The sequence below is a fragment of the Hippichthys cyanospilos genome, chromosome 13 (genome assembly GCF_059441005.1).
Source record: "Hippichthys cyanospilos isolate Australia breed blue-spotted pipefish chromosome 13, RoL_Hcya_1.0, whole genome shotgun sequence".
Classification (NCBI taxonomy): domain Eukaryota; kingdom Metazoa; phylum Chordata; class Actinopteri; order Syngnathiformes; family Syngnathidae; genus Hippichthys; species Hippichthys cyanospilos.
Window position 1 is genome coordinate 20,551,751 of NC_142381.1, and position 27,500 is coordinate 20,579,250.

Genomic DNA, 27,500 nt, shown 5'->3' on the forward strand with positions numbered 1-27,500 from the left:
TTTGGTGGAGGCCAGCGGGGCTTTCTAGAAGCTTGTCATACTTAATTTAAGACCACCTGGGTCCAAATACAGCAACCTTTTTCGTTTTGGCGAGACATCAGACTGACCTTTTTGTTTGCCACTAGGTGGCCTTATAAGCAATTGAAGAAAGTATTAATCACATTTGTTAAGGGCTTGAGTCTTCATGTGTCTGTGAAGTTTCAGATTTTTTGAAGCTTGTACAGCTGAGTTATAAAGGTTTGTGACACATGTGGCGAAGTAAACATCAAAGGCATAATATGAAGCCCCGCCCGCAACATATTTGATGGCAGATCTTCAGAAAAATTTGAACAATTGTTCCTCCCAGTATGATAAAACACCACTGCAAATTTAAAGTTTATTGGTAAAGCGTTTAGGAGAAAAAAGGAGCAGTTCGGGATCTGCAAACAAGCAAAAACGGGCCAAAAGTGCACAAATACATAACTCTTTTTCTGTACATCCGAGCATATGGCTCGCCTTGACTTTTTTTTAGGGCTCGAGGTCCTACATAAGGCTACAAATTTTTGTAGCTGTAGGTCAAACGGGCCGGGAGTGAGAGGCTATTTTCCACTCATAAGGCCATTTTAGGGCCAATTGCAGCCACTTTTTTCGTTTTGGCGAGACATCTGACTTTGAGGTGGCGTGCAGACCACGCCCATTATCGAAGTCATAAAATTTTAAAACCTTAATATTCCATGTTTTCATGGTGTTCTGACCAATTTTCATTTATTTTACATAAACCAGACTGAGCACAATACATGAAACTTCAAAAATTAAATTTTTATCAACCACTAGGTGGCGCTAGTAGCTATTTAAAAATATTTTTTTCAAAGGTGTTAAAGGCATTAGTCTCCATGTGTCTATGAAATTTTAGATTTTTTTAAGCTTGTACATCAGATTCATTAAGGTTTTTGTCACTCTTGGCGAAGGAAAAATTGAACACATAATTTGAAGCCCCGCCCCTGTCATATATGTCGGCGGATCTTCACTAAATTTTTCCCAGTATGCCCCTATGTCTGATAATGCACCACAGCAAATTTGAAGGCGATTGGGTAAAGCGTTTAGGAGAAACAAGAAGCAGTTTGGGACCTGCAAACGTGCAAAAATGGGCCAAAAATGCACATTCAAAAATTCATAACTTTTTCTGTACATCTGAGCACATGGCTGGCGCTGTCTTTTTGTAGGTCTCTCGGTCCTACATATGCCTAAAAATGTCCGTAGCTCTAGGTCAAACGGGCCGGGACCGGCTGCACTTTTTCAACCTTAGGTGGTGCTGCAGAGCCATTTTTATTTGCATTGTTTTGCAGCGGTCGCTGTTCGGGCCCTAATAATAATATTCTGGACAGGAACAATAGGGACCCCGCAGCGGTTGCTACTCGGGGCCTAATAATAATAATCTGGACAGGAACAATAGGGGCCTCGCAGCGGTCGTTGCTTGGGCCCTAATAATAATAATCTGGACAGGAACAATAGGGACCTCGCAGCGGTCGCTGCTCAGGCCCTAATAATAATAATAATAATAATAATAATCTGGACAGGAACAATAGGGACCTCGCAGCGGTCGTTGCTCGGCCCTAATAATAATCTGGACAGGAACAAAAGGGACCTCGCAGCGGTCGCTGCTTGGGCCCTAATAATAATAATATAATAATAATGATCTGTAGAAAAACGAGTGCCCTCGTAGCGGTAGCTGCTCGGGCCCTAATTAAGAATCCTCCAACATTAACCTGTGGTCTTTGTATGTTTCCACATTGGATAACTCATGTCCACTGAGAAAAACAATATTTAAAAGTGACCAGAAGAGGGTGCTCTAAGTCTATGTAAAAATCTCCCAACAACTAAGGTGGTACTGCACTTCTGAAGGGCAGAATATTCTTAACTCAATTTAGACACTTTTTAAAAAATATTTTTAATAATATATTTTAAAACTTTTTGAGCTCAGCCATTGCCATCGTTGCAGTTCTATTTAGTAGTTGTTCCATAAACTGACTTCTTGAGCAGACACACACATTTGCTTGACCGGTGGGAAAAAACCAGCAGATAAGCCACACTGGACTATACGCCGCAGGGCTCAAATCAGGAAAAGTCGCGCCTTATAGTCCAAAAAATACAGTACTTTTTCAGTATTCATTATGGATCCCAAGAAAGTGACGATGGAGAAAAGAAACGAAGAAGAAACCTTTTTTGTCCATACAAAAGCAGCAGATAATTGAAAAGTATGAAAAAAAGGATGCGTTTGGTTGATCTCGTCAAAGAATATGTCCGTAATTTATCTACAATCGCCACATTATTAAAACAAAAGTTAGCAATAAGAGCTATGACTCCTTCCAAAGGCCTTTCTATAATTTCGAAGAGGAGGTCAGCAGTGAACGATGAGATGGAGAGGCTGTTGCTCGTGTGGATAAAGGAGAAAGAGATGACTGGTGACATAGTGATCGAGGCAATTATTTGCAAATAGACAATTGTCATTTTTAATGATCTCGTGAATGAGGATGCTGGGGAGGAAACGTTTGTGAAATAACAACATGAGTTGAAGGTATCGCGTGTGTGGTTTGAGAACTTCAAAAAGAGGACTGGAATTCACTCTGTTGTTCGGCATGGTGATGCAAGTAGCGCCGACCACAAAGCAGCTGATGAATTTGTGCTATAAGGACAGCAGCTAAAAGGAACATTACCATCATTTTTATTATTTACTCCTTTCTTTGTTTTATACTTTCTCAATGCACAACTCTCATTTATTGTGCAAAGATCCAATTGTAACATGTATTTTTTACATGTTTTGATACTTTTTTAATTCAAGTTTTCAATTTAACAACATACTCACACACAAAAACAAAAAGAACACTGCCAGTACAAATACGTATACAGATAATGCATGAAGTTCGATGCTCTTAGTACGCAAGCGCCATAAAAAGAACAAAAGAAAAAAATTCAAGATGTCAGTCCAGATTGAGACAGAGTCCACAGATTAATCCTTTATTGTTGCAGTTCGAGTTCCGCTCTGCCTGAGGTAGTTGATAAAGGGTACCCATATTTCTGTAAATTTTCTATGAGAATCATGTATACTATACTGGATCTCTTCAATCAATCAATCAATCAAATTTTATTTATATAGCCCTAAATCACCGAAGTCTCAAAGGGCTTCACAGAATGAAAAGAGGTCGTACAGAGACATCTTTTCAGTATAGGGTACACAACAGCATCCCCTGTCAAAGCTCCCAGAAGGGGAAGGAAAAACTCAAAAACCCCAATTTGGGGAAAATCAGAAACCTCCAGAAGGGACCACAGGTGGGAGGAGCCCCCTTCCAGGCCCACAGGTTGAAGTGGATGCTGCATGTACCAGACACAGAAACAACATAAATTACAGAAAACATATTGTGCTATATAGTGCAGTGATGTCTTGACAGCAGGCAAAGCCATTGGGCAGGAACCATCCCACATTCCAGCCAGGTGGACTGCAAACGGCCAAACTCCTAACCCGTGATGGTCGACCAGCGCAGGACCCAATGGAGGCGGTCAAGTCAACCCTCACCATCTAGCTAGCCCCCTCTCCCAGCCGGAAGAGGGGGGCAGGAAAAAAGAAAAAAGAAGAAGGCTACAGACAGGCTAAATTAACTAAATGCTTTTGAGTATAAATGTGTTTTTAGTCGGGATTTAAAGATTTCTACTGAGGTGACTGCGCGAACTTCCATAGGTAGGGCATTCCATAGTACTGGTGCGCGAATGGAAAATGCCCTTGATTCCGCAGACTTCTTTTTAGCCCGTGGGGTCGATAGCAAACCGGCATTTTGCGATCTAAGTTGTCGGGACGGAACATAAGGTGATACTAAGTCGACAAGATAGGAAGGAGCTAAACCGTGTAAAATTTTATAAGTAATTAACAGCACCTTAAAATCACATCTCACATGTATTGGAAGCCAATGCAGGTCAGCTAGAATCTGAGTAATATGATCAAACTTTCTCGTCCTTGTCAATAGTCTCGCTGCTGCATTCTGTACACACTGCAGGTTTTTAATGTAGGACATGGGAAGTCCAGAAAACAATGTTGTAATAGTCTAGGCTCGACGTAACAAATGCATGAATTAATGTTTCTGCATCGCTAAGAGAAAGAATAGGGCGAATTTTAGCTATATTGCGGAGGTGAAAAAACGCCGTTCTTATCATGTTATTAATATGTGTTCGAAAGGAGAGAGTTGAGTCAAATATCACGCCGAGATTTTTTGCAGAACTACTTTGGGAAATAATGCAGTTTTCTAGGTTCAGCGTGGTATTCTTAAGCAAGTGCTGATGATGAGCAGGGCCAATAAATAACATCTCAGTTTTATTAGGGTTGAGAAGCAGAAAATTGGAAGACATCCATTGTTTAATCTCAGCAAGGCAAGCCTCCAGTTTACTGCGCTTGCACGGATCTGTTATTTCTAAGGGCATATAGAGTTGGGTATCATCAGCATAGCAATGAAAACTAATAGCATGTTTGCGTATAATATCGCCGAGAGGAATCATGTAGATGTTGAACAGTAAGGAACCAAGTACTGACCCCTGCGGGACACCACATGAGACGGAGAAAGACTCAGAGATCGCATCACCATAAGAGACACTATGCGTCCTTCCCAGGATGTAAGATCTGAACCAAGAAAGTGCTGATCCCGAGATACCAACACATGATCTAAGACGTTCTATAAGAATATGATGATCAATAGTGTCAAATGCGGCACTAAGATCAAGCAGTAATAATATTGATGAGATGTTGGAATCCAAGGCTAAGAGAAGATCATTCGTCACTTTTACTAGGGCTGTCTCAGTTGAGTGGTTGGCCCTAAAACCTGACTGAAGGAGTTCAAATCTATTGTTGTCTATCATAAAATTGCTAAGCTGTTGTGTTACAACTTTCTCAAGAATTTTGGCGATAAACGGAAGGTGTGACACTGGCCTATAGTTAGAGAGATCTTCAGGATCTAGGTGAGGTTTCTTAAGTAATGGTTGAATGACGGCCGTCTTAAAAGTCTCAGGTACAATGCCACAGGAGAGTGACAGGTTGATAATATTCAAGACAGATGACCCTAAGACCGGGAATAAATCTTTGACGAGTTTGCCTGGAAGCGGGTCGAGCATGCAGGACGTCGGCTTTGCTGCATTAACCAGTTGTGTAAGACACTCCAGAGATACTAAATCAAACTGGGACAGAGTAGCCAGACTTTCATGAACCTGATTGTCCGAACTAGCATCAACAATTACAGTCGAGGTGGTGAGCGGGGCTGCCTTTTTTATTTCTTCCCTTATTAGCTGAATCCGCTGAGTAAAGAATTGCATGAAAGCGTGTGCTGAATGGAGGGAATTATGATTAACCTGCTGCTGCTGTGTTAGCTGCGCTACCGTCTCAAATAAATATTTTGGGTTGTTTTTATTAAGACTAATCATTTTGGAAAAGTAATTTGTTTTTGCTAACCTAAGAGCCTCTTTATATTTCAGCAAGCTATCGCACCAGGCCTGACGGAAAACCTTGAGTTTAGTTGTTCGCCATTTACGCTCAAGTTGTCTACTTAACAATTTACGCGTACGCGTTTCCTCCGTAAACCATGGAGTGTGCCGCTTCGGACGAGTTTTAAGTTTCAGCGGCGCAATAGAGTTTAGGGAATTTAAAAGAACCGAATTAAACTCATTCGCGAGCTTATCGACTGAGCCAGTGAAAGACGGAAAGGCAGCTGTTGCGGAAGGCAGTAATTCAGAAAGTGCAGCAGTGGTTGAAGAATTAATATCACGGCTCTTAAAGCCTTGGTTGTGGACAACAGACCACACTGAGCTAGGACTTCAAATGTGTAAAACCAAATGCATCGATTATTGCTTGAAAAGCTACAGTAAGTGACTCTAATGGGGAGTTCATATGAATATTGAAGTCACCCATAATTAATATATTATCTGTGTGAGTTATTAAGTCAGCCATAAGTTCAGGGAATTCATCTAAGAATCCAGAGTATGGGCCAGGAGGACGGTAAATAACTACCACATAGAATGGTGGTGAGGAGCTCGATCGCATAAAGAGAGCCTCAAATGTCTTGAAAGTGTGACTCGTGCTCGTGCCAAGCCTAAAATGAGATTCTGAAATGAGGGCGACACCCCCCCCCCCCTTTTTTTTTTTACAAGGACGGGCAACATGTGAGCCCACAAAGTTTGCGGGTGAGGCCTCATTTATTGGTAGGAATTAATTTGGTTTTAGCCAGGTTTCGCAGAGACCAAGCACGTTAAGATTTTGATCTGTAATAAGATCATTTACAAGAAGGGCTTTTGAAGGGAGTGACCTAATATTTATGAAGCCGAATTTAAACTGGGACATTTTTCCCGGACTATTCTGAGTCCTCGTGTTGGTAGTACTAATACCAACAAGATTTTTATGGCTGGGGCTTTGTGAAGGGAATCATATATTAGGTTGTTATCATTATGTGCTTAGTTCATTGTTACCCATTTATGCAATCCTAGTTCATCTTGACCCTGTCCTTAGATAGAGCTGTTGACGCACGAAAGTGTGAGCCGGGACCTTGGCCCAGCTGCCGGTGGCGCCCGGCTGGCTCTTTTGTTGTGTCTTGTAATCTGCTATGCTTCTACTCAATAAAAGCCAGGGGGGGACGGCTGGGCAGTGAAAAACTAGTGTTGGAAGACCCACGAGTTACATTTGCCCAAGCCATTTCCCTATGCCCGGCATAGAAAAGTCAATCTTGGCTGGTCTGAGTTACTCTTTTTGCTGTTTAAGCAGCTAGGCTTGTCCTAGTCTTCTTTTCTGAGATTTCTCTGACAGGCTTGCTCTGTATTTTGAGTAATTAAAACCTCTTCGCAATGTTAGTAAAGTAGGAATTCGATTGTTGATGACTACAGCGCGCGTATTGATACTAATATTCCGCCTAGGCACTTTGTCACTAGTCTTACTGATTAAAGAGGCAGGGCTCTTTTCCTTAATCCACACCACCTCAGCAGAAGTCTTATCATTAGGGCATTCAGCATTAGGTATTGAAACAGTGTGTGGATTGCAGTGACCTAGACTAAGTATGCTATGTGTGTTGTAATAGTCCAGCCTAGTGCCGGTTATTCATTCAGCTAACTTGTGTCTCTGGGCTGTATGAAATAAGCCGGAGGCCTTCAGAATCAACAGTTGTGGGCGTCTGTGCCCTGTGAGTGAAAGGGAACATAGAATTAATAGACAGTTGGAATATTTTACATGAAACTGTTTGGTCTTTGTTTTCATAATTTGATGAATTAAAACCTGAAATGCATTCTAAAAAACTGAAATACATTCACAAATAGAAATATAAAACCAATGAAATGGGCATGCAATTTAAGATTAAAACCTTGTTTTTGACTTGGTCTGAATCCTTGTTTTCTTCTCCAATCCTTCTCAAGATGTGTATCAAAGGTAGAACTGCATCAGGTGGCAGTCTTCTCATGCCCTCTTTGGCTTTCTTGCCTAAACACTACCAAGCTCTGTGGCGGCTCTTGGAGCAGAGGTCGCTGTTGCTGTTTATCCACGAGTTCACCAGGAGGGCTCATGGAACTGCTGCGTATATATGTAAAGTGGGCCACCTGCTTGAGGGTCAATTGAGGAAGTCACACCTCTCATCTAACCAGGTACAGTATGTATAAAATGGAAAATGGATATTGGTATGTTAGAGTTTTAGTTTAACCATTCTTGGCTGCATACCACACTATGAATTGAGTATTAATGGAACCATATGCATTCGCAAAGCAATTCACAAAAACATTTATTCATTTAACTTTTCTTAATGTTGCTGACATAGTTCGTAGGTATTAAAGACTTTGTTTTTGCCATGTGGAATGTAATTAGAATGAAAGAAGGATCTTTTAAAAATTTCAGGCACTCTGATGCACTTGGTTATGTTTTTCTTGTAGTACTACAGTACTCATGGTAATCTAAAGGTACAGTTGTTGAACGTCTATTGTTTTCCTTTATTTGTGTTTAAAAACATCAATTCAGTCACACTTAAACAACTTTTAAAGAAAATAATCATATTTAGAGGTGGCATGGTGAGTGTGGTTTTCTCTTTCCTTGGAGATGTATTGCAAAAAATAATTGACTTAACCCTCAGTTAACCCTCACAAAAGGGTCCCAACGTTTATTTTTTCAGTGCAAATGCCATACTCATCTTTCTCTAGCATTATGTCTAACATTATGTCAATACTTATGTCAAGAAAAGGTATGCAAAAGGGTGAGCTCAACATTCCTTGGAGCGATACATATTGAAACGTTGTTCGATTAATGAACCAATTGAATTACCAACATTTTCCGGTATTGAGAGTCATGAGAGCATTCACATCTGTTATTCGATCAGATTGATTAACCTACCATCACAAATAGGTAGCTGTATTTTCACTTCTTTAATTATTTCTCCTATGTTTGAATTTCCATACGTCCATCCACCCATCCATCTATTAACTTGCACTTTATTCTGGGATCGGGTCGCAGAGGCAGCAGCCTCAGCAGGGAATCCCGGACTTCGCTCTGCCCGGCCATTACCTCTACCTCCTCAGGGAGGATCCTTAGGCATTCCCAGGCCAACTGAGAGACATAATCTCTCCAGTGTGTCCTGGGTCAATCCCCGGGGCCCCCTCCCGGTGGGACATGCCCGAACCACCTCAACGCAACTATCTCAACGCAATTGAGCAATGCCGTGACACTGAGTCCCTTCCAGATGACCAAGTTTCTCACCCTCTAAGGGAGAGCCTGGACACCTTGCGAAATAAACACATTTTGGCCACTTGTATCCTGGATCTCGTTCTCTCGATCACGACACACAGCTTGTGAACATAGGTGATGCAAAATCAGAAATGGACTTGTAAACTCTCTTTACCATGACAGACCGGTACATGGTCTGCATCATACCTGACTCTGCACCGATCTGCCTGTCGAGCTCCCATTCCATTCTACCCTCATCCGTGAACAAGGCCCCAAGATACTTGTACTCCTCCACTTGGAGCAGGATCATCCCTGACCCAGAGTGGGCACTCCACCTTTGTCCGACTGAGGGCCATGATCTCAGAATTGGATGTGCTGATCTTCATTCCAGCCGCTTCACACTCTGTTGCGATCCACTCCAGTAAGAGCTGGAGGTCACGGCCTGAAGAAGGCAACAGCACCACATCCTGCTCTACGCCTCTCATCACGGGCAACTTCAAAGTGAAAGAGAGTTCATCCCTCTTGAGAGGACTGGTTACCAGAGCCCAAGGTGTGTGTGGAGGTGAGTCTGACTATACCTAATCAAAACCTCTCAGCATCACACACCAGCTTCTTCTTTGCCAGAGAGGTGTGGCCCTTCTCTCAGGTAGTAAGCCCATGGGAAGGGGGACCCACGTTACCGCTTGGGTTACCGAGCCATGGGTTCAGGCCTGACCACTAGGCACTTGCCATGTAGCCTCACCTCCAGACCTTGCGTCAGATTGGGATCTTGGTGACCCAATTCCGGGGAAGGGAAATCCAGATCCAAGTATTTTACTCGTCATAAAGGGTCTGTGAGCCGTGCGTAGTTTGGTCCCTCACATAGGACCTGTTTGCCATAGGTGACCTTGCCATGGGCATAAAGCCCCAGACAACTTAGCTTCAAGAATCATTGCGGCACGCAAACCCTCCACCAGGATAAGGTGACGGCCCGCGGAGGGGATGTTTGAATTTGAAGATTGTTTTTCTGTTGTTTTTTACTAGTCAATTTAGGCTAAAGCCAACACTCATAGATTCTTTTTTTTTTTTTTTTTTTTTTTGTTCGACTACGAGTTGTTGCCACATGTTGAACTTTCAACCTTGCATTTAAATGCCATTTGAGGCAGGAAGTTTCAGGTTGCTTCTGAGACCAAGTTTGTATGGTGCCAGAGATGGCTGGCTGCAAATATGATGTAACTAGTGCCATCATAAGATTATAAAAATGCTAAATTAATCAAAGTCAGTAATTAATTGATCTAATTAATATCCTTTTAATCCCACCTAAAAACATCCATGCAAAACCCACAACCACATTTTAGATACATTGTGTTATTGGAGCAGATCAAAAGATTAATATACAACCTTTTCACTGCTATTGGGACAAAGCGTCCCACAGTTTTTAAAAAAAAAATCTGGAATCATAGCAAGAACATGAAATGGCAATAGCGGTTCACTGCACACCTATCTACCGATTCTAGTGGCATATAGTAACTTTTTCATACACAATAACCAGTGGTAGGCAGACTGACAACAAGGTAGGTTGCATTGTACAATTTCTTGTGAATTAAAGATCGATTACTGCATATATATATATATATATAGTGAATGACAACGTAAACTCATATTTATAGTTTATTATCATTTATGTTAATGCACGCTACTGCCTATGTTTAGTAAGCGATGAGTGTTTATTCTGTTTGTGTTCGTTTGTGTAGAGGTTGCACTTTATAGTTAGTAGTTGTTGCTAACCCGCTAATGTTGGCTAAAAATACAGTAAATTCATAGATTAAAGTTAGGCAAGTGTTTATATGTTAGTTGACTGACTTTAACATTGTTGTTGATTTATTATTCAACAGATACTACATGATACACCATACATGAGCCAAAATAATATATATATATATATATATATATATATATATATATATATATATATACACACACACACAGTGGACCCCATATTAATCCGTTCCGCGATTAGGATCAAAACTCGAATTCACCGTAAGGCGGGCAATCCAAACCTATGTTAATTAGTGAATGCGTGCAACGCGTGCAAAAACCCTAGGTAAAAACATCACGATATTATAGCATATTATATATGCTTATATATATATATATATATATATATATATATATATATATTAGACAAGAACTCCTTTCTTAAATGAGAATTTTTTTTCTAGCACCTAATCGTTTTCTTTTCTAGCTTTTTTACAAGAATCACTTCTTATCTTTTTTGCTTTCTGACAAATCTTTTGGAGAAATATCTATCCAAAGAAACCTGTTTCTGACGACTCCTCAAATTGTTTCTAAAATGGCTCATGCATCTGTCATTAACAGTATCCATAAAACATCTGGTGAGAACCTTTTCTGGGTGTTTTTTTTTTTTTCAATTAATCTAGAGGTTTTAGCAATGAATGAGGTTTTCATACCAACCGAGCGCTCCACTTATTTCTCCCGATGTCATTTTTTTAATCTCCATTTCCTCGCCACTACTTGAGTGCTGCTCCTCTTGAATGATGGCCACCTGCATGGCCTTCAACTCCTTCAAGTCTTAAGTCGTAAGCTCCTCCTTGTGCTCCTCGAAAAGGTCATCCACATCAGCCTCGTCGACAACAAGCCCCATGGACCTCCTGAGTGAAATGATTTCTTTAACATCACCTTCAGGCGCGGGATCATCAACGGCTTCATCTTACGCTGACCACAGTCATATTTCCTTGAGGCATTCAAGTTGCGCTTGTAAATCTCACTCCAAGCTTTGTCGATCAATTTCAGGCATTGAACAATGTTGAAATGCCCCTTCCATAATTCTCGGAGGGTGAGTTGAGTTCTCTCTGTCACTTCAAATCATCTTCTGAAAAGATGCTTTGTGTAAAGTTTCTTGAAGTTGGCAATCACTTGCTGGTCTATAGGCTGGAGGAGAGGGGTGGTGTTCGGTGGCAGGACCAAAGCAGATGTTTACCCACTCAATAAATATGACCCTCGTGACCCAAGCCTTGCCATTAGACCTCCAAAACAACGAGACATTCTCCGAGTGGTACACGTGTAGGGCCTTAATTTTAAGTCCCCTCTGGAATTTGCACAAAATGCGAGGGTAAGTTTGTCCTTCATCCAGATATAAAATAAATATGAATATCGTCATCTCCGTGCCAAGCGAGAGACGTTGTGTTTGTTGATACAGGAAGGCGATAAGATGTAAGTGCAGACACATCCAACATGGCGGTCATACAGGCATGATGTTCTTCTTATATTAAACAGCGATTTGTAATTTGGACTACTTAAAATTTCACGGATATTTATTTTAAATTATTAATATTTTAAATTTTTGACAGCATCATGTATAACAAGTTTTAATTGCTGATGTGGGTTTATTGACGTTTAAAAGTTCCGGAAAATAGTTGAAAATAGTGTAGCCCAATAATGCGTACTTGTGCGCATGAGGGGTATTTATTCGAGAGTTTACAATACAGAAGGCGTATGTGTGAAAGTCACAGACAGCCACTTATACATTTTTGGGTCCCCCTCTTTCCTCACCTCCACTCGCCATGTCCGGCCATTACATAAACAAGTAATATATGCCTTAAGTGGACAATGTTTAAGATTTAGACCGATTTTTATTAAAAAGGAATACATTAAATGATTCTAAATTTCAAAAACTTGCAAATACATGTGTTCTTGCTGACCAACAGTATGCTTTAATAATAATCGTAGGTCTAGTTATCATTAAATGATATTACATGGGGGTGGCACTCCTCCGGAGGCTGCCATGTCTGTTATAGCTACGGACGATGATAAATGCAGCACCTCTTGCTGTCCGTAATGAACAAAGGTCTAAATCAGGGGTCCCCAAACTTTTTCCTCTGAGGGCCACATAACTTTTCCCTTCTCTGATGGGGGGCAATTTGTAACAGAAAAAGTGTGACGATCGTAGGGGAACTTAAAAAACTTATTGTGTTCCAGAAAGCCACACATAACCAAATAACCCTTTTCAGGTTCTTTACAGAAAAAAAGTCAGGAAACAAATAATAACACTATTAATGAAATAAATAACTAAATAACGCTCTCTGAGTTCTTCACAGAAAAAACAGGAAATAAATAATAACTAAATAACTCTCTCGGGTTCTTCATAGAAAAAAAGCCATCGAACATTAACTTTCTGTTGTGCCATGCACAATCTTAACAGATAAAAGTTCAGCTCAGTTGTAAGAGCACTGCTGTTTGCCGCTCTCTCTCATCAACTTCCCTGTGAAAATCACAAAGGAAGCAGGTTGAGAAACTGAACTAAGTGCACCTACACAGCACAATACATTCACTACCAGTATGGTTTTAAAGATGGATTTTATCCCAGTAGATTTTATTATGATTATATTTGTTTATGCTCAGAATGACTAAAGTCAGAAAAGTGATCTTACCTATGTATGTTCATTAGTGTGAACTGTGGGCCTGCATCTGGCTGGTGAGAAGTTGAATATCAGGTTCCATTCTAGTTACAGCCAGTCTCAAGCACTGATGCAAATGTTCATCTGTCAATCTTGATCTCATCGGAGTTTTCAGCAGTTTCATGTGAGAAAAGGTTTTCTTGCAGATATACGTGCTGCCAAAAACTGTGGACATTTTCATTGCGTGTTTTTTGATGTTTGGATATGTGTCGCATAGAAGTCAATGAGACTGTTGGGCTTGAATGCGTCTTTCAGAACATCACAGTTCTGTAAATCAGCCAACTCAAACTGATATGAAGGCTGGGCTTCATCAATGTCGGCAACAAAGGGGTTCTGAAAAAGACTGATTTCTTTTGCATGAACATGTAGTTCACTGAATCGCACACCGAACTCCACCTTCAGCAGTTCCAGTGCTTCCACGTACTTTTCAGCTGGGAACGGGACCGCTGGGTTCTCTGTCGACAGGTTTTGGGTAGCAGGAAGATGGACGAAGTTGCGCTTTTTCACGTGTTCCAAAAGCAGCGCTAATTTCACCTCAAATGCTTTTATGTGTGAATACATGTCGCAAATGAGTTTCCCCTTGCCTTGTAGCTGCAAGTTAAGGCTGTTAAGTATCTCTGTCACGTCTGTTAAAAATGCGAGGTGCCATTTCCATTCTGGGTCGATCAGCTCTGGGACCGTTTTGTCTTTTAAATGAAGAATTGCGTTAATTTCGGGTAGCAGCTCGTAAAAACTCTGCCCCATCTTAGCCATCGGGCCTCGGTGTAGTACAGCACGTCTCTGTGCGTAGACTCTAGTTCAGACAGGAATTCTTGGAACTGCCTGTGTTTAAGTCCCTTTGCTTTGATGAAGTTTATGCACGACACCACAACCTTCATTACAGAACGTCAACACTTTGCAGCACAATGCTTGCTGGTGAATTGAGACCCCCTTTTTCCAACTCCCGGTTCATGCGTCCTATTAAACCGCGAGTTTCGCCCACCATGCTAGGAGCCCCGTCAGTCGTGATGCTAGCTAGCTTTGACCAGTCCAGGTCCAAGTTCTCCATGGTTTGGCACCCTTTGTCAAAAATATCCTCTCCCGTTGTAGTCCCTTTGAGACTTTGGAGGGCTGCCAGCTCCTCGCATATCTTAAAGTTTGCGCTAACTCCACGAATAAAAATGAGCAGTTGCGCTGTGTCTTGCACGTCCGTGCTCTCATCCAGTGCTAATGAAAAAAAGTCATTCTTTCGTCTTCTGCTGCAGCTGGGCATATACATTACTCCTACTCCTACTACTTCTTCAACGCGTCTGGTGATTGTACTCGCCGACAGACTTATGGCATAAAATCCATCCTTCTTCTCGGGACACACCTCCTCCGCGACAGCATCCATACATTTCTTAACAAACTCTCCGTCAGTGAAAGGCTTACCGCTGCTTGCTATCAGTTTAGCAACCCAAAAGCTGGCCCGAACGGATGCCTGGTTCAGCTGAGCTTGGTGTACAAATGTATTCTGCTGAGATAGTAGTCCACTTTTTAGCTTTGAGAGTTTGTCTGCTCGTATTTGGCCTTGTAAGCTACCGTACTTGTCTTTGTGACGGGATTCATAGTGTCGGCGAAGATTGTATTCTTTGAATACCGCCACCGTCTCTTTACAGATGAGACAAACAGCCTTTTCTTTGGATTGAACAAAAAAATAATCGTTTGTCCACTGCAGGTTAAATACCCTGCATTCTGAATCAATTTTTCTCTTACTTAACCTTTTCGCCATTATTCCATTCTCTCTTTGACAGGGCCGGGCCTAGGATTTTTTTTTCTGGAGGCCAAATAGGAAAAAAATCCGATAGCGTCTCTGGTATTGTTCAGAGGGCCGGGCCAAATGTGCTGACGGGCCGTATCCGGCCCGCGGGCCATAGTTTGGTGACCGCTGGTCTAAATCTTACACATTATTCGTTTAAGGTTCTTTTTTTTGGATTAAAAAAAAGTGAAAGTGTAAGCCCCTTTCACTTTATACAGGGGGTTGTCTAGTAACCGAAGGATCGGTTGTTCGAATCCTTCTTTGTTAGAGTTGTTGTTGTGTCCTTGGGCAAGACACTTCACTCACCTTGCCTCCAGTGGCTGGTCAGAGGGGGCTGTAGGCACAATAGGGCAGCCTCACCTCTGTCAGTCTTCCTCAGGGCAGCTGTGGCTACATAGCATAGTTTACCACCGCTGGTGTGTGAGTGCATAAATATACTATCCTTTGTAAAGCATCTTTGAGTATCATGCAAAGTGCTATATAAAACATATGTATTATTATTATTATTATTATTATTATTATTATTAACTGATGCATTTGTAACCATTTGCCTTGAGAAAAATCCCATGTTCTGGCTGCAAGCTTCAGTTTTGTCCATCAAAAGGTGCTGTTTTCTTTTTTCAATCCCCAAATAATTTCAAATTAAGAATAAAATAAACCATTGTCTCTCTTGTCCATTGCAGACTGGCTGAAACACATGTTCTCGAGTTTAGTTTTACAATGATCAATTTCTTTTTTCCCTATGGCTAAATTTACCATTCAATCAAAACAGCACACGGATATATATATATATTTTTTTAAAGGTGATTTGTATGGGGGCATGTTTTACACAGGTCAGTGTTATCTACAGAATTTCAAGGTTACTTCAGTCATACAAGAATTAAAATATTGGGCACATGTTTCAACATCAAGCAGTGTAATTCTAGAACCATATGTTTAATATGGTTTGAATATTTCATCTCTCAAAGTGCCAATCAAAACTGAGCATAACTTTTATTGATGTCAAGATTTAATAAAAAAAAAAAATAATTTTGTGATGAGGGTAAATCATGATGTGTTTGTGTTTTCATTTGTTCAACATTTGTTCTGTCTTCTGCAGACGCCCCACCTCTGCACATCTGCCAAGGTTCATCTAGTGCGTCTGTGCCAGGAGTTCCGCATTCATCTCAACCATTGGTCTTGTCTACATGCAAAAATCCAGTCTGACCACTACCTCAGGCGTGCTCTGGCCCAGCAGACTGTGTTGTTGGAAGAAATTAGGCAGGCTCTTGACTTGCTTGTTCTGCAAGTGCTAATTTTAATGGAACGTTATGTACATGCTGTTCTGTTTGCCATAGGGAAGTCTGATTTACACCACCTACCAAAGGAAGTCATGGAAGATATTTTAAATTGTACAGACCTTTATAACAAGATATTGGAGGAGCAGAGAGTACAGCACAGCAAAACCCATCTGAGCACTAAAATGTTTCAACAGGTTTCCCACACCGGTCTGACAAAAATTCGGAGACATCAGCCTGTTGCTGTCTCAGTTAAAGACCTGCTGAGTATTTTGGCAACACATCATGGAAACATAGCTGCCAATCAGCTCCATTTCTGGGCTGCTCAGCAATGCATGTGTAAATCCCTTACAAGCCAGGAGATGTCTGCCAGGTTACTGTCCAGATTCAGCTCAACGTTAACTTGGGAGCAGCTACAGGATAGGTTTTTGAAGTCTTGTTCCTACTTTAAAACCATCCATATTTGCACTCCAGAATTTCATATGGAAAATACTAACGAGGAAAATCATCAGCATTGTTCTGATTTAGAAAAGGACAAAATGTCCCTTTTCAAAGACACCCAATGGAAGAGCTCATCCTTTCAATGCCAAACCTCCATTACCTCCAACACAGGTCCAGCACATACATTTGTAGACCAAAACAGCCCATTAAGAAACTTTCAACATTTGCAGAAGTCAAGTCAACCCACCTCGTTCTGTCATTTTTCAACCAATCCACTGTCGACCTTTTGCCAACAGGACCAGTCAAAAGTTGAGCTTCTATTACATGTCCTTGTTTCCTCTAATGATCTGATAGCTCCACTGCTATCACATTCTTTGACACCACCTATACAGCTGTTTCCTCAAACTGTAACAAGAGACATTCTACCATCAAATATGAAGGCTGAACCAAGCCAAATGATTAGGGACCGCCGTATGGCAGGAACTCAACAGGAAATTGTTGATTTGAACATAACCACCAGGCTAGCAGTCGATCAAAGGTAATTTTATAATATTCTATCAGCCTTTATCATACTTTTTAGATGCCTTGAGATGAGAGGATCAGAATGTATGATTTTGGGGCTTTGCATTCTATATGAACAATAAATTGTGAAAATGTTCCCATGTGGCAAATTTCCTGACAAACACCTGCCTATTGACTATGATCATGTGATGCTCACAAGCTGAGCTGTTGAACTGTGATGTAATTTTCTGTTGACAGCAAGTGTCAAAATGAGCACTCTTTGAGAAAGATTAAAATGGGTGGCTTGTATTGACTAATTCATATTCCACAACTGTGATGTTATTCACAATGCTGTTCTTTTTGTCCCTTATTTTTTCTTCTTTTTAGCTCAGGAGCTGGTCATGAAGTTCTCAAGGAGGCTGTTCGAGAAGATGCCAAAAAAGCTGAGGGTGAATGTGCTCGGCTGTGTCACTCCGTTCAGTGGTTGGACCTCGGTCAGTCAATGTTGTGCGATGATTTGTTTGGACAGTACCATACACTGCTGTGGGCTTGCTGCAGCAAAGCACTATGGCTGCAGATGCATGTGCCACACAAAGGAAGAAGTACAGGAAGCATCAACCTCCATGACAACCACAGAATCTTCCAAGTCCTACAGATGATCAGCCAGGCCTCAAAGACGAGTAGGAGGATGTTTTCTGTACATCACACGACATAATCCATTGCAACAAACATACTGAAATTTGTCTGGTTATGTAATTATTGAAAGGCTTGTGCACGCTAAAAGGCTCTTGTGTAATTTTCAATTATTATGTGAGTTTTTAAACATGTTTACTTCAAGAGGTGGTCAGCCTGTCAGCACCAATGTACTGTCCGTCACCGACAAATCAACAAAAAATGGAAAAGCTAAAAACAAAACAAAATGCAATTTTGATGTTTATGATATATAAACAATTGTTTATTATGCGCCACACATGTTCAATGGGAGACAGGTCTGGACTGCAAGCAGGCCAGGCAATAACCTGGACTCTTTTACTTCAAAGTCACACTGTTGTAACTTGCAGAATGTGGCTCGGCATTACCTTGCTGAAATAAGCAGCGTCGTCCATGAAAAAGACAAGTCGCTTGGATGGCAGCATATATTGCTCCAAAATCTTGATGTACTTTTCAGCATTTATGTTGCCTTCGCAGAAATGTTAGTCACTCATGCCATGGGAACTAATGCACCCCCATACCATCATAGATGCTGACTTTTGAACTTTGCGTTGAAAACAGTCTAGATGGTGCAATTCCTCTTTGGTCTGGAGGACACGACGTTTAGTGTTTCCAAAAACAATTTCAAAAGTGGACTCATCAGACCAGAAAACACTTTTCCATTGTGCATCAGTCCATTTTACATGAGCTCGGGCCCAGAGAACCCGGCGGCGTTTCTGGATGTTGTTCATAAACGGCTTTATACAGTAGAGTTTTAAGCCACACTTACTGATGTAGTGACGGACTGTATTTACTGACAGTGGTTTTCAGAAAATTTCCTGACCCCATTTGGTGATATCCTTTACACACTCATGTCGGTTTTTAAGGCAGTGCCGTCTGAGTGATAGAAGATCACGGTCATTCAGGCTTGGTTTCCGGCCGTGGCGCTAATGTGCAGTGATTTTTCCAGATTTTCTGAAGCTTTTGACAATATTATGGACTATAGATGTTGACATCCTTAAAGTCCTTTCAATTTTGCTTTGAGAAATGTTGTTCTTAAACTGTTCAACTATTTTCTCATGCAGTTGTGGACAAAGTGGTGAACCTTGACCCATCCTTGCTTGACTGAGCATGTTTGGGGAGGCTCCTTTTATACCCAATCATGGTACCCACCTGTTCCCAATTAGCCTGATCACATGTGGGATGTTTAGGTTAGGTGATTAGGTGTTTGATGAGCTTTTCTCAGCTTTCTCTGTATTTTTTGCCACCTTTCCCACCTTCTACTGGATGTGTTGCAGCCATAAAATTCTTAAGTTAATTATTATTTGGCAAAAAAACAATTACGTTTATCAGTTTGAACATTAAATATGTTGTCTTTGTAGTGTTTTCAATTGAATATGGGTTGAGTGTTATATTTTGTTTTTATTTACATTTTACTGTACAAAATTTCCCAACTTCAACCGAATCCGGTTTTACTTTTTGTACTATGAGCCGCAACTTTTTCTTCATGATTTGATAGAACTGAAAAAATGTTAAGCAATGGCTGCGCTCAGAGTTTTAAAAATATATTAAAAAATATAAATGTCTAAATGGAATAAGAGAGCGTATAACATTTTGGGTAAATTTGTGACGTACATTTTATATACAGCACACAGCATATATGATTTTATTTATATAGTTATGATTGTATATATGAATTATGCGCAATGTGTTTTCATGTTCATCTCTTTTTTTATCTCTCTTTGTTTGATTGATTTTTAAATCAATCAAAAAAAGGAGCTTATATATATATATATATATATATATATATATATATATACACACACACATATACATATCCTGACCAGCTGTGCCATCAAGCTAGATGAAGGCGTTCGACCAATAGCATATCGGCATCTCAGTGACTGAAACAGTGACTGTGACATTGTAAGAGCAATAGCGTTACTGTTGCATGCGTGAGCAGATGATTTCGTTTATGTAGCAAAGCGAAATCAATTGTACGTACACATTGACTGACAATGCGTGGTGAAATCATAGTTAAAACCGTCACGAATTTACACACAAATTAAAAATTTGTACCATAATCTACTGTACGGATACATTAATTAACATGGATATACAAAGGATAAATGACATTTTCCTCTGGGGCGACATGACTTGAGCTGAGTGGAGACGGAGGGGAGCAGAGACCAACACGCAGAATTTATTTATTTATTTTCTTAAACAAGAACTTTTCTCAAACTAAAACATATCACCGGCGATTTCCTTCTCTTTAATCCATAATAGAAGAAGCTTCTCCATTTTGTTGTCGAGCGAGGTCCGTCCCCCGGCAAGGAAAGTCTTGCCCATAGAAGATTGCCAAGCGGTTCCGTCCATACTCACGAGCAAGGTTAACCATGCATGTGCCTCCTTCGTATTTTTTTATTATCTCCTGCTTGGTTTCTATTGTCATCATCCTCTTACTTCTTCCTTTACCGCCACTTGCAATTTTAGAAGCCATGTCTATCAGATAAAGTTTGCTAAGTCTTCACAACATTCCTTCCTTCCGTTTTTCACTCATTTTCTCTCCTTCCTTCCATCCCGACCAGCTGTGCCATCAAGCTAGATAAAGGCGTTCGGCCAATAGCATCTCCGTGAGTGAGACCAGGACTGTGACCTTAATCGACCAATAGCATATTGGCATCTCCGTGACTGACTCTGTGACTGACACCGAGACTGAAACAGTGACTGTGACATTGTAAGAGCAATAGCGTTTAACATTGCCGAGACAAGCGTCAAGGAAAAATATATGTACGAATACAATGACCGGCATGTTGGATTGTTCGTAAGACGAAAGGTTTGTGCGTAAGTGGGGGACAAAAAACTCCGCGTTTCACGCTCGTAAGTCTAAATGTTCGTACAAGAGGGTGTTCGTAAACCGGGGGCCGACGGTGTGTATATATATATATATATATATATATATATATATATATATATATATATATATATATATATATATATATATATATATACACATATGCCTTTTGCCGCATTTCAGGCTTCAAACATAAAGATATAAAACTGTAATTTCTTGTGAAGTATCAACAACAAGTGGGACACAATCATGAAGTGGAACACAGTTTATTGGATATTTTAAACTTTTTTAACAAATAAAAAATGAAAAATTGGGCATGCAAAATCATTCAGCCCCTTAACTTTCGATCCTAACATAACCCGCATCAGTGGATGGATGCAGGAATGCTTGACGGCATTCATTTGGTCTCTCATCATATAGCCCCCTCTCCAAACCAGGAGAAGGGAGCGTCACAAATTTATGTTGTTTTGAAATCAGGAGTCAACAAAACTATTGAATAGGGAGGTATGATTGTTGCTCCATTCCCAAACGGCCCGACCAATAAAATCATGCTGTACATTTATAGAACCTTAAAAGTGGGCCTCAATGTCTGTAAAAGTGTTGCTTGAGAGTGTGTTTGCTCTTTGCTTTCTGCTCACTTAAGTACTTTTAGAAGATGACATGCAGACTGTGTGCGTGATGCGACGAGTCAGTGTGCTGACAAAAAGTGCCTAGTGACTGAAGTGTAAGCATCAACTATTCATCCATTGTTTGAATATGAATTCTATTGGATGTGGGTGTTTTCAAGCGTTCAATAATAACTTTGCGCACATCTGCAGTCTGCAGCTAAGAGGGCATGTCTTTACAAAAACCTGCCTAGTGACCGGTGGGCAGGGCAGAAAAAAAATAAATAAGTGAATAAATGAATGATTACGTTAATAAATAAATAAACGATGGAGTGATTGTTGTGTCAGCATCAACGATCATTGGTCCACTGATTGAAAATGGGGTGGCTTGGTGGCGCAATAAATAGCACGTCCGCCTCACAGCTAAAAGGACTTGAGTGGAAATCCACCTGGCTCCGGGCTTCCTGTGTGGAGTTTGCATGTTCTCCCTGAGCCCGTGTGGGTTCTCTCCGGGCGCTCTCGCTTCTTCCCACACTCCAAAAACATGCATGGTAGGTGTAATGGACATACTAAATTGTGTGCGTGAATGCTTGTTCGTCTCTGTGTGCCCTGCGATTGGTTTGCAACCAGTTCATGGTTTCCCCTGCCTACTGCCTGAAGCCAGCAGGGATAGGCACCAGCAAGCCTGTGATCCTTTTGAGGATAAGCGGCTATAGAAAATGGATGATTGAAAATGGGGAGGCTCAGTGGCACAGTGAATAAGCACGTCCCCCTCACAGGTCGGAGTTCACAAGTTCAAATCTACCTTGCTCCGGCCTTCCTGTGTGGAGTTTACATGTTCTCCACCAGCCTCTTCGGGCACTCTGGCTTCCTTCCACACTTTAAAAACATGCATGGCAGGGTGTATTGGACATACTAAATTGCCCTTAGGTGTGATAGGGTGCGTGAATGCTTGTTCGTCTCTGTGTGCCCTGCAATTGGCTGGCAACCAGGTCACGGTATCCCCCGCCTACTGCCGGAAGCCAGCTGGGATTAGGCATCAGCAAGCCTGTGACCCCTGTGAAGATAAGCGATTCTAGAAAATGGATGACTGAAAATGAATGTTATTGAATGTGGATGCTTCCAGCTCGTACACTAGTATGTAGGGCTTATAAAACCTTTACTTTAATGTATTTTATATTTATAGACAGCATAGTTTTGCTAGCAGCATAATTCTGTTATGTCTAAAAACGCTCAGCAACTTAGTGTTTTTTCAATCTAGATATATATAGGTAGGTCTGATGTCACTGAATATTCTGAGCAGTTGAAAGTAAAAAACTAAATCATAAGTGCCTTTGTGATGACAACTCAAAAACAGAGCCAAAAATTGGCTTGAGTTGTCAATCCAAACGTGGTGATGTGCCGTGTTGTTGCTGCCCTTGTCAAAAACTGGGCATACATAAACTAATTCTGTTGCTTATTACTTATACTTATTGCTTATGACTTATTGACATATTCAATTCTCTAACTGTCATATGAAATGATCTACAAATATTTTGTTTACATATAAATGAGTACAACATCGTTAGTTTTGCTATTAGCATAATTATGCTTTTATTGTTCATAATGCGTTTTTTGTTTTTTTTTAAATCTCGATACAGTGGCTTGCGAAATTATTTGGCCCCCTTGAACTTTGTGACCTTTTGCCACATTTCAGGCTTTAAACATAAAGATATATATCTAAAACAGCGGAGCCCCGGAGGACCGCCAGAGGCGGTGCTAAAAGCACGGAATAAGCCTTCGCGCAAGCGCAAGACGCGAATGCATACCAACAAAAACGTCATGTATATGACACCGGGGACATATAAAAGGCATCGTCACCCGGCAGTCTGTCCCTCAGAACCTACTCGCGCGAACAACGCAGAGACAGGGAGTCCGAGTGACAAGTAACTCTGGCGGTCCTCCGGGGCTCATAGAACTGCTGTTACATACGTAACTGTCGTTCTATTTCGCCCCTCCAGACCGCCAGAGTCTGTGCTAAAAGCACGGAATGACGAATAACAGCGAAGTCACGAGGAGACCATGGTACTCACCTCAACATCACATAGACGCCCCTGAGGATCCCAGGACCACAGACAGACAGTGGGGGACTGTAATATCCATATAGTAGAATCTGGCAAAAGTGCCAGGTGACGACCAGGAAGCAGCAGCACAAACATCCTCCAATGGAACCCCTTTCAGCACAGCCCAAGAAGTTGCGACACTCCTAGTAGAATGGGCACGGATTCCCGAAGGCAAGGGGAGTTCCAATTCCCCGTAAGCATGCGTGATAATGTCTACGATCCAGTGAGACAAACGCTGCTTGGAGAGCTGGGAGCCTAAGGAAGGACCCCCGTACGAAACGAAAAGCTGAGACGACTTACGAAGCGATGCCGTAGGCTCCACATAACGCAGTGCCCTTACAGGGCATAAGAGGTCGGCAGAGACCCCATCATCCCCAGGCGGGGGCACAAAACGATTGATGAGCAGAGGCTTGTTGACGTAGGAAGATGATCGCACCTTCGGAACGAAAGTGACATTCGGCCACAGAGTGACTGCGCCTCCATCAGGGTGCCACCTGATGCAGGAAGGGCTGACAGGCAGGGCATGCAATTCCCTAACTCGTTTGGCCGAGACAATTGCAAGCAAAAATGCAGTCTTTAGAGAGACCCACTTGAGAGGCACCTCACCTAGGGGTTCATAAGGAGGCCGGCACAAGGAGTCAAGCACCACGTGCAGGTCCCAGGTAGACGTGCGCGGCGCACTGTAGGGTCGGATACGGCGGGCCCCTTTCATGAATGAAGAAACAAGCGGGTGGCGTCCTAACAAGTCGCCAACAACCGACGTGTGACGGGCCGCAATAGCAGCCACATAAACCTTCAACGTGGAAGGTGAGCGACCCTTATCCAAGAGAGACTGCAGAAATTCCAAGACAACAGGAATAGGGCAAGTCACTGGGTCCGTGGCAAGCTTCGTGCACCACGACACAAATAACTTCCACCTGTTGTTATACAACAACTGCGTGGAAGGCGCCCTGGCGTTGACAATAGTGCGCCTGACTGAATCAGAGCAGTAGCTCAGCAACGGTTTGGGCCCCTCAGAGGCCACACACACAGGCGAAGACGATGAGGGTGGGGATGCCAATCCTGCCCCTCTCGCTGGGACAACAGATCCAACCGGGCTGGAAGATGCCAAGGGTCGGCAAAGCACAGGCTGTGGAGTGAAGGGAACCACGTCCGTGCCGGCCAAAAGGGGGCCACCAGCAACAGGGTGTGGCCCTCCTGAATTACCCTTCGGAGAACCATCCACAACAGGGGAAGGGGAGGGAAGGCGTGCAGGAGGCAAAACGGCCAAGGATGCGCCAGGGCATCCTGGCCCAGTGGGCTGTTGACCTCCCATCAGGGAGAACCAAAGGCGACAGTGAGTCAACTCTTGCATGGCAAAGAGGTCGACCTCCGCCTGACCGAACCAATCCCATATAGCCAGCACAATCTCCGGATGCAGATGCCACTCTCCCGGCGCTGGAACCCCGCGAGACAACGAGTCCGCAACCTGATTCAGGACACCCGGAAGGTAGGTTGCCCGCAGACTGGCTAGGGGGACGGCCGCCCATTGAAGAAGGTCGTGTGCGACCAGCAGCAGCCTGATGGACCTGGTACCCCCCTGATGATTGATGTGGAAAACTGTCGAGGTATTGTCTGACCACACCAGGACGTGCCGATCCCGAAGGAACGGCAGGAAGTGGATGAGTGCCAGATGCACCGCACGAAGTTCCAGGACATTGATGTGCTCTGCGGCATCCGCCGACGACCAATGCCCCTGAGCGAACCTGTGCTGCCAAACGGCACCCCAGCCGGATAGACTGGCATCTGTGCAAATCACTTCCCGGCGAGATGGCACCACTCCCCGCCTCACGCCCGTGGCCAAAAAAAGCACGCCGGCGCCATGGGGCCAATGCGAGAAGACAGCGACGTGACACCATTAGGCATCGGTGCCGATGTCTCTTGGCATCCAAGCGGAAGCCGTTAAACCACATCTGTAGGGGACAAAGGTGTAGGAGCCCCAGAGGATCCACCGCAGTGAGAGATGTCAACTTGCCCAGTAGACGTAAAAATTGTCCGAAAGGGATGTGCCTGTTTAGTCGAAAAACCTCCAGTACACGCAAAATGTCGTCTACTCTCTGAATTGAAGGACGGGCCAGCATGGTCACGGAGTCCAGCGACACCCCAAGAAAGGTGGTCTGTTGTGAAGGAACCAGAGCAGACTTTGACAGGTTCACCCTGATCCCCAACTGAGACACGTGACGAAGCAGCACGGTAGTATCCCTGATTACCTGCGCACGAGACTGCGCGCAGATCAGCCAGTCGTCCAGGTACGGGAGAACTTTCATGCCCCTTGCCTGCAGAGGAGCAAGGGCCACCTTCACGAAGCGAGTGAACACTCTTGGTGAGAGTGAGAGGCCGAACGGAAGCACCCGGAACTGCCAGTGGGCGCCCCTGTAAGCAAAGCGCAGAAAACGTCTGTGATGACGCGCGATGGGGACATGAAAGTAAGCGTCTGTCAGATCGACTGACGTGAACCATTCGCCAAGACTGACCGACCGCAATACGTCGGAGGTCGTTAGCATGTGAAATGGTAACCTCTTGAGGTAACGATTGAGCCCTCTCAAGTCCAAAATCGGACAAAAACCACCTGTCTTCTTTGGAATCAGGAAGTAAGGGGAATAAAAACCCCTGCTGAGGCTTGGATGGAAAACAGGCTCGATGGCCCCTTTGACCAGAAGAGTAGTAAGTTCCTAATCGAGGGCCAAGGCCTTCGCCGGGTCGGCGATATAAGTCTCCCTGACCCGACTTTATATGAGGGGCCGGCGCCGGAACTGCAACCTGTACCCCTGGGACAGAGTGGAAAGCACCCAGCGGTCTGACCCCAGAGCAGCCCACAGCCTGAGCTGCTGAGGGGAAAAATACCCGACGGCCGGCCCCAACACCTCAGTCCCACGACCCACGGAGTCGCGGGGCCTTGGGGGGGCGAGGCGGAGGGGCAACTGCCAGTGGTCTACCGTCAGGCAGCCGGAGACCAGAGCGAAAACCACCAGTGGGACGAACGCCACCCGCAGTAGGCACATGTGCCGAAGAGCGAGCGTCCGCAGCAGCATACCGTCTGGGAAGACGTAGAAAAGGGACATAAGCGAGTCTCCATCACCCAATACAGTGAGGGACGAACCTCTATCAGAAGGAGGGGAACCAACAGTAGAGTCCCTAGAATCGAACTCAGACCCACGGAAGCATGAGTCTGAAGCAGAGATAGAAATGGCATCAACATCCTTGTAAAAGTCCGGTGCAACAGCGCCTTAGAAAGAAGACGGCTAGGGCACTCGGCTGGAGGCGCTCCTGCAACAGTGCAGACATCCCTTCCAATTGAGAACGCAAATATGCAACCTCCTCCTCTAATCCAGAGGCCCATTGCTGACCTGAAGCGTGATCACGCTTAGAGGGAGCAGGTGGAGCTACATTGGCAGAGCGGCGTTTCACGCCACGTCTACGAACGGGCGGCAAGGAGACTGCCAACGCGATAGGAGGAGCCACGGACTTAGTCTCGTTGGACTCCAAAGAACCGGTCACCTCATCCCCGGCCACACTCACCTCTGTGTCAGCGTGCGCCGAGTCACGGCAACGCAAACAGCGTTCATCCCGTGAGTCTGCCAGCACAACTCGACAGCCACAACTGGAGCACAGCACAGGGCCCTCCGTAAGACCGAGAAATTATGACAAGGCAAGAGCTGGTGCGGAATGCAACCGCTGCGAGCCGGAGACACTGGGCCGAGAGCGTAGGCGAGACGCCGGCGATCGGCGAGAGGAACACGGCGCAAAAACCACAACGGGTGCATAACGCAGCCGGTACAGCGGGAGCCAGGCAATAGCCACCAGCCAAGTTCGCGTGCGAAGCGCAAGCGACACGGCTCAGGCTGAAAAGGGGTAAAGACGGTTAACTGATGCAGTTGCAGGCGGGTAACTAGGCACACAAACAGCCGAGGAAACTTCACAGACAGGCAAAGACAAAGCACGACTTTATGGCGAGCACGCACATGTCAGGTTGTGAACACCATGAAAGTCACCCGCCACCAAGTGTTAGCGCTCTAAGTATCGACAATAAGGAAACGGCTTCGAAATTCACCAAAAGAA

At 43.3% G+C, this 27,500-nt stretch overlaps 1 protein-coding gene across 7 annotated transcripts in view; it reads left to right on the plus strand.

Moving 5' to 3' along the window:
- ccdc142 (coiled-coil domain containing 142) overlaps positions 1 to 27,500 on the plus strand; it is a 122,119-nt gene that overhangs the window by 50,856 nt on the left and 43,763 nt on the right. For all 7 annotated transcript variants that reach the window (XM_088431534.1, XM_088431536.1, XM_088431533.1 and 4 more), the window contains 3 exons: positions 7,408 to 7,632; positions 16,032 to 17,188; positions 17,539 to 17,831. In XM_088431534.1, coding sequence (XP_088287660.1) covers positions 7,408 to 7,632; positions 16,032 to 17,188; positions 17,539 to 17,831 — 1,675 coding nt within the window. The remainder of the gene's footprint in view (positions 1 to 7,407; positions 7,633 to 16,031; positions 17,189 to 17,538; positions 17,832 to 27,500) is intronic.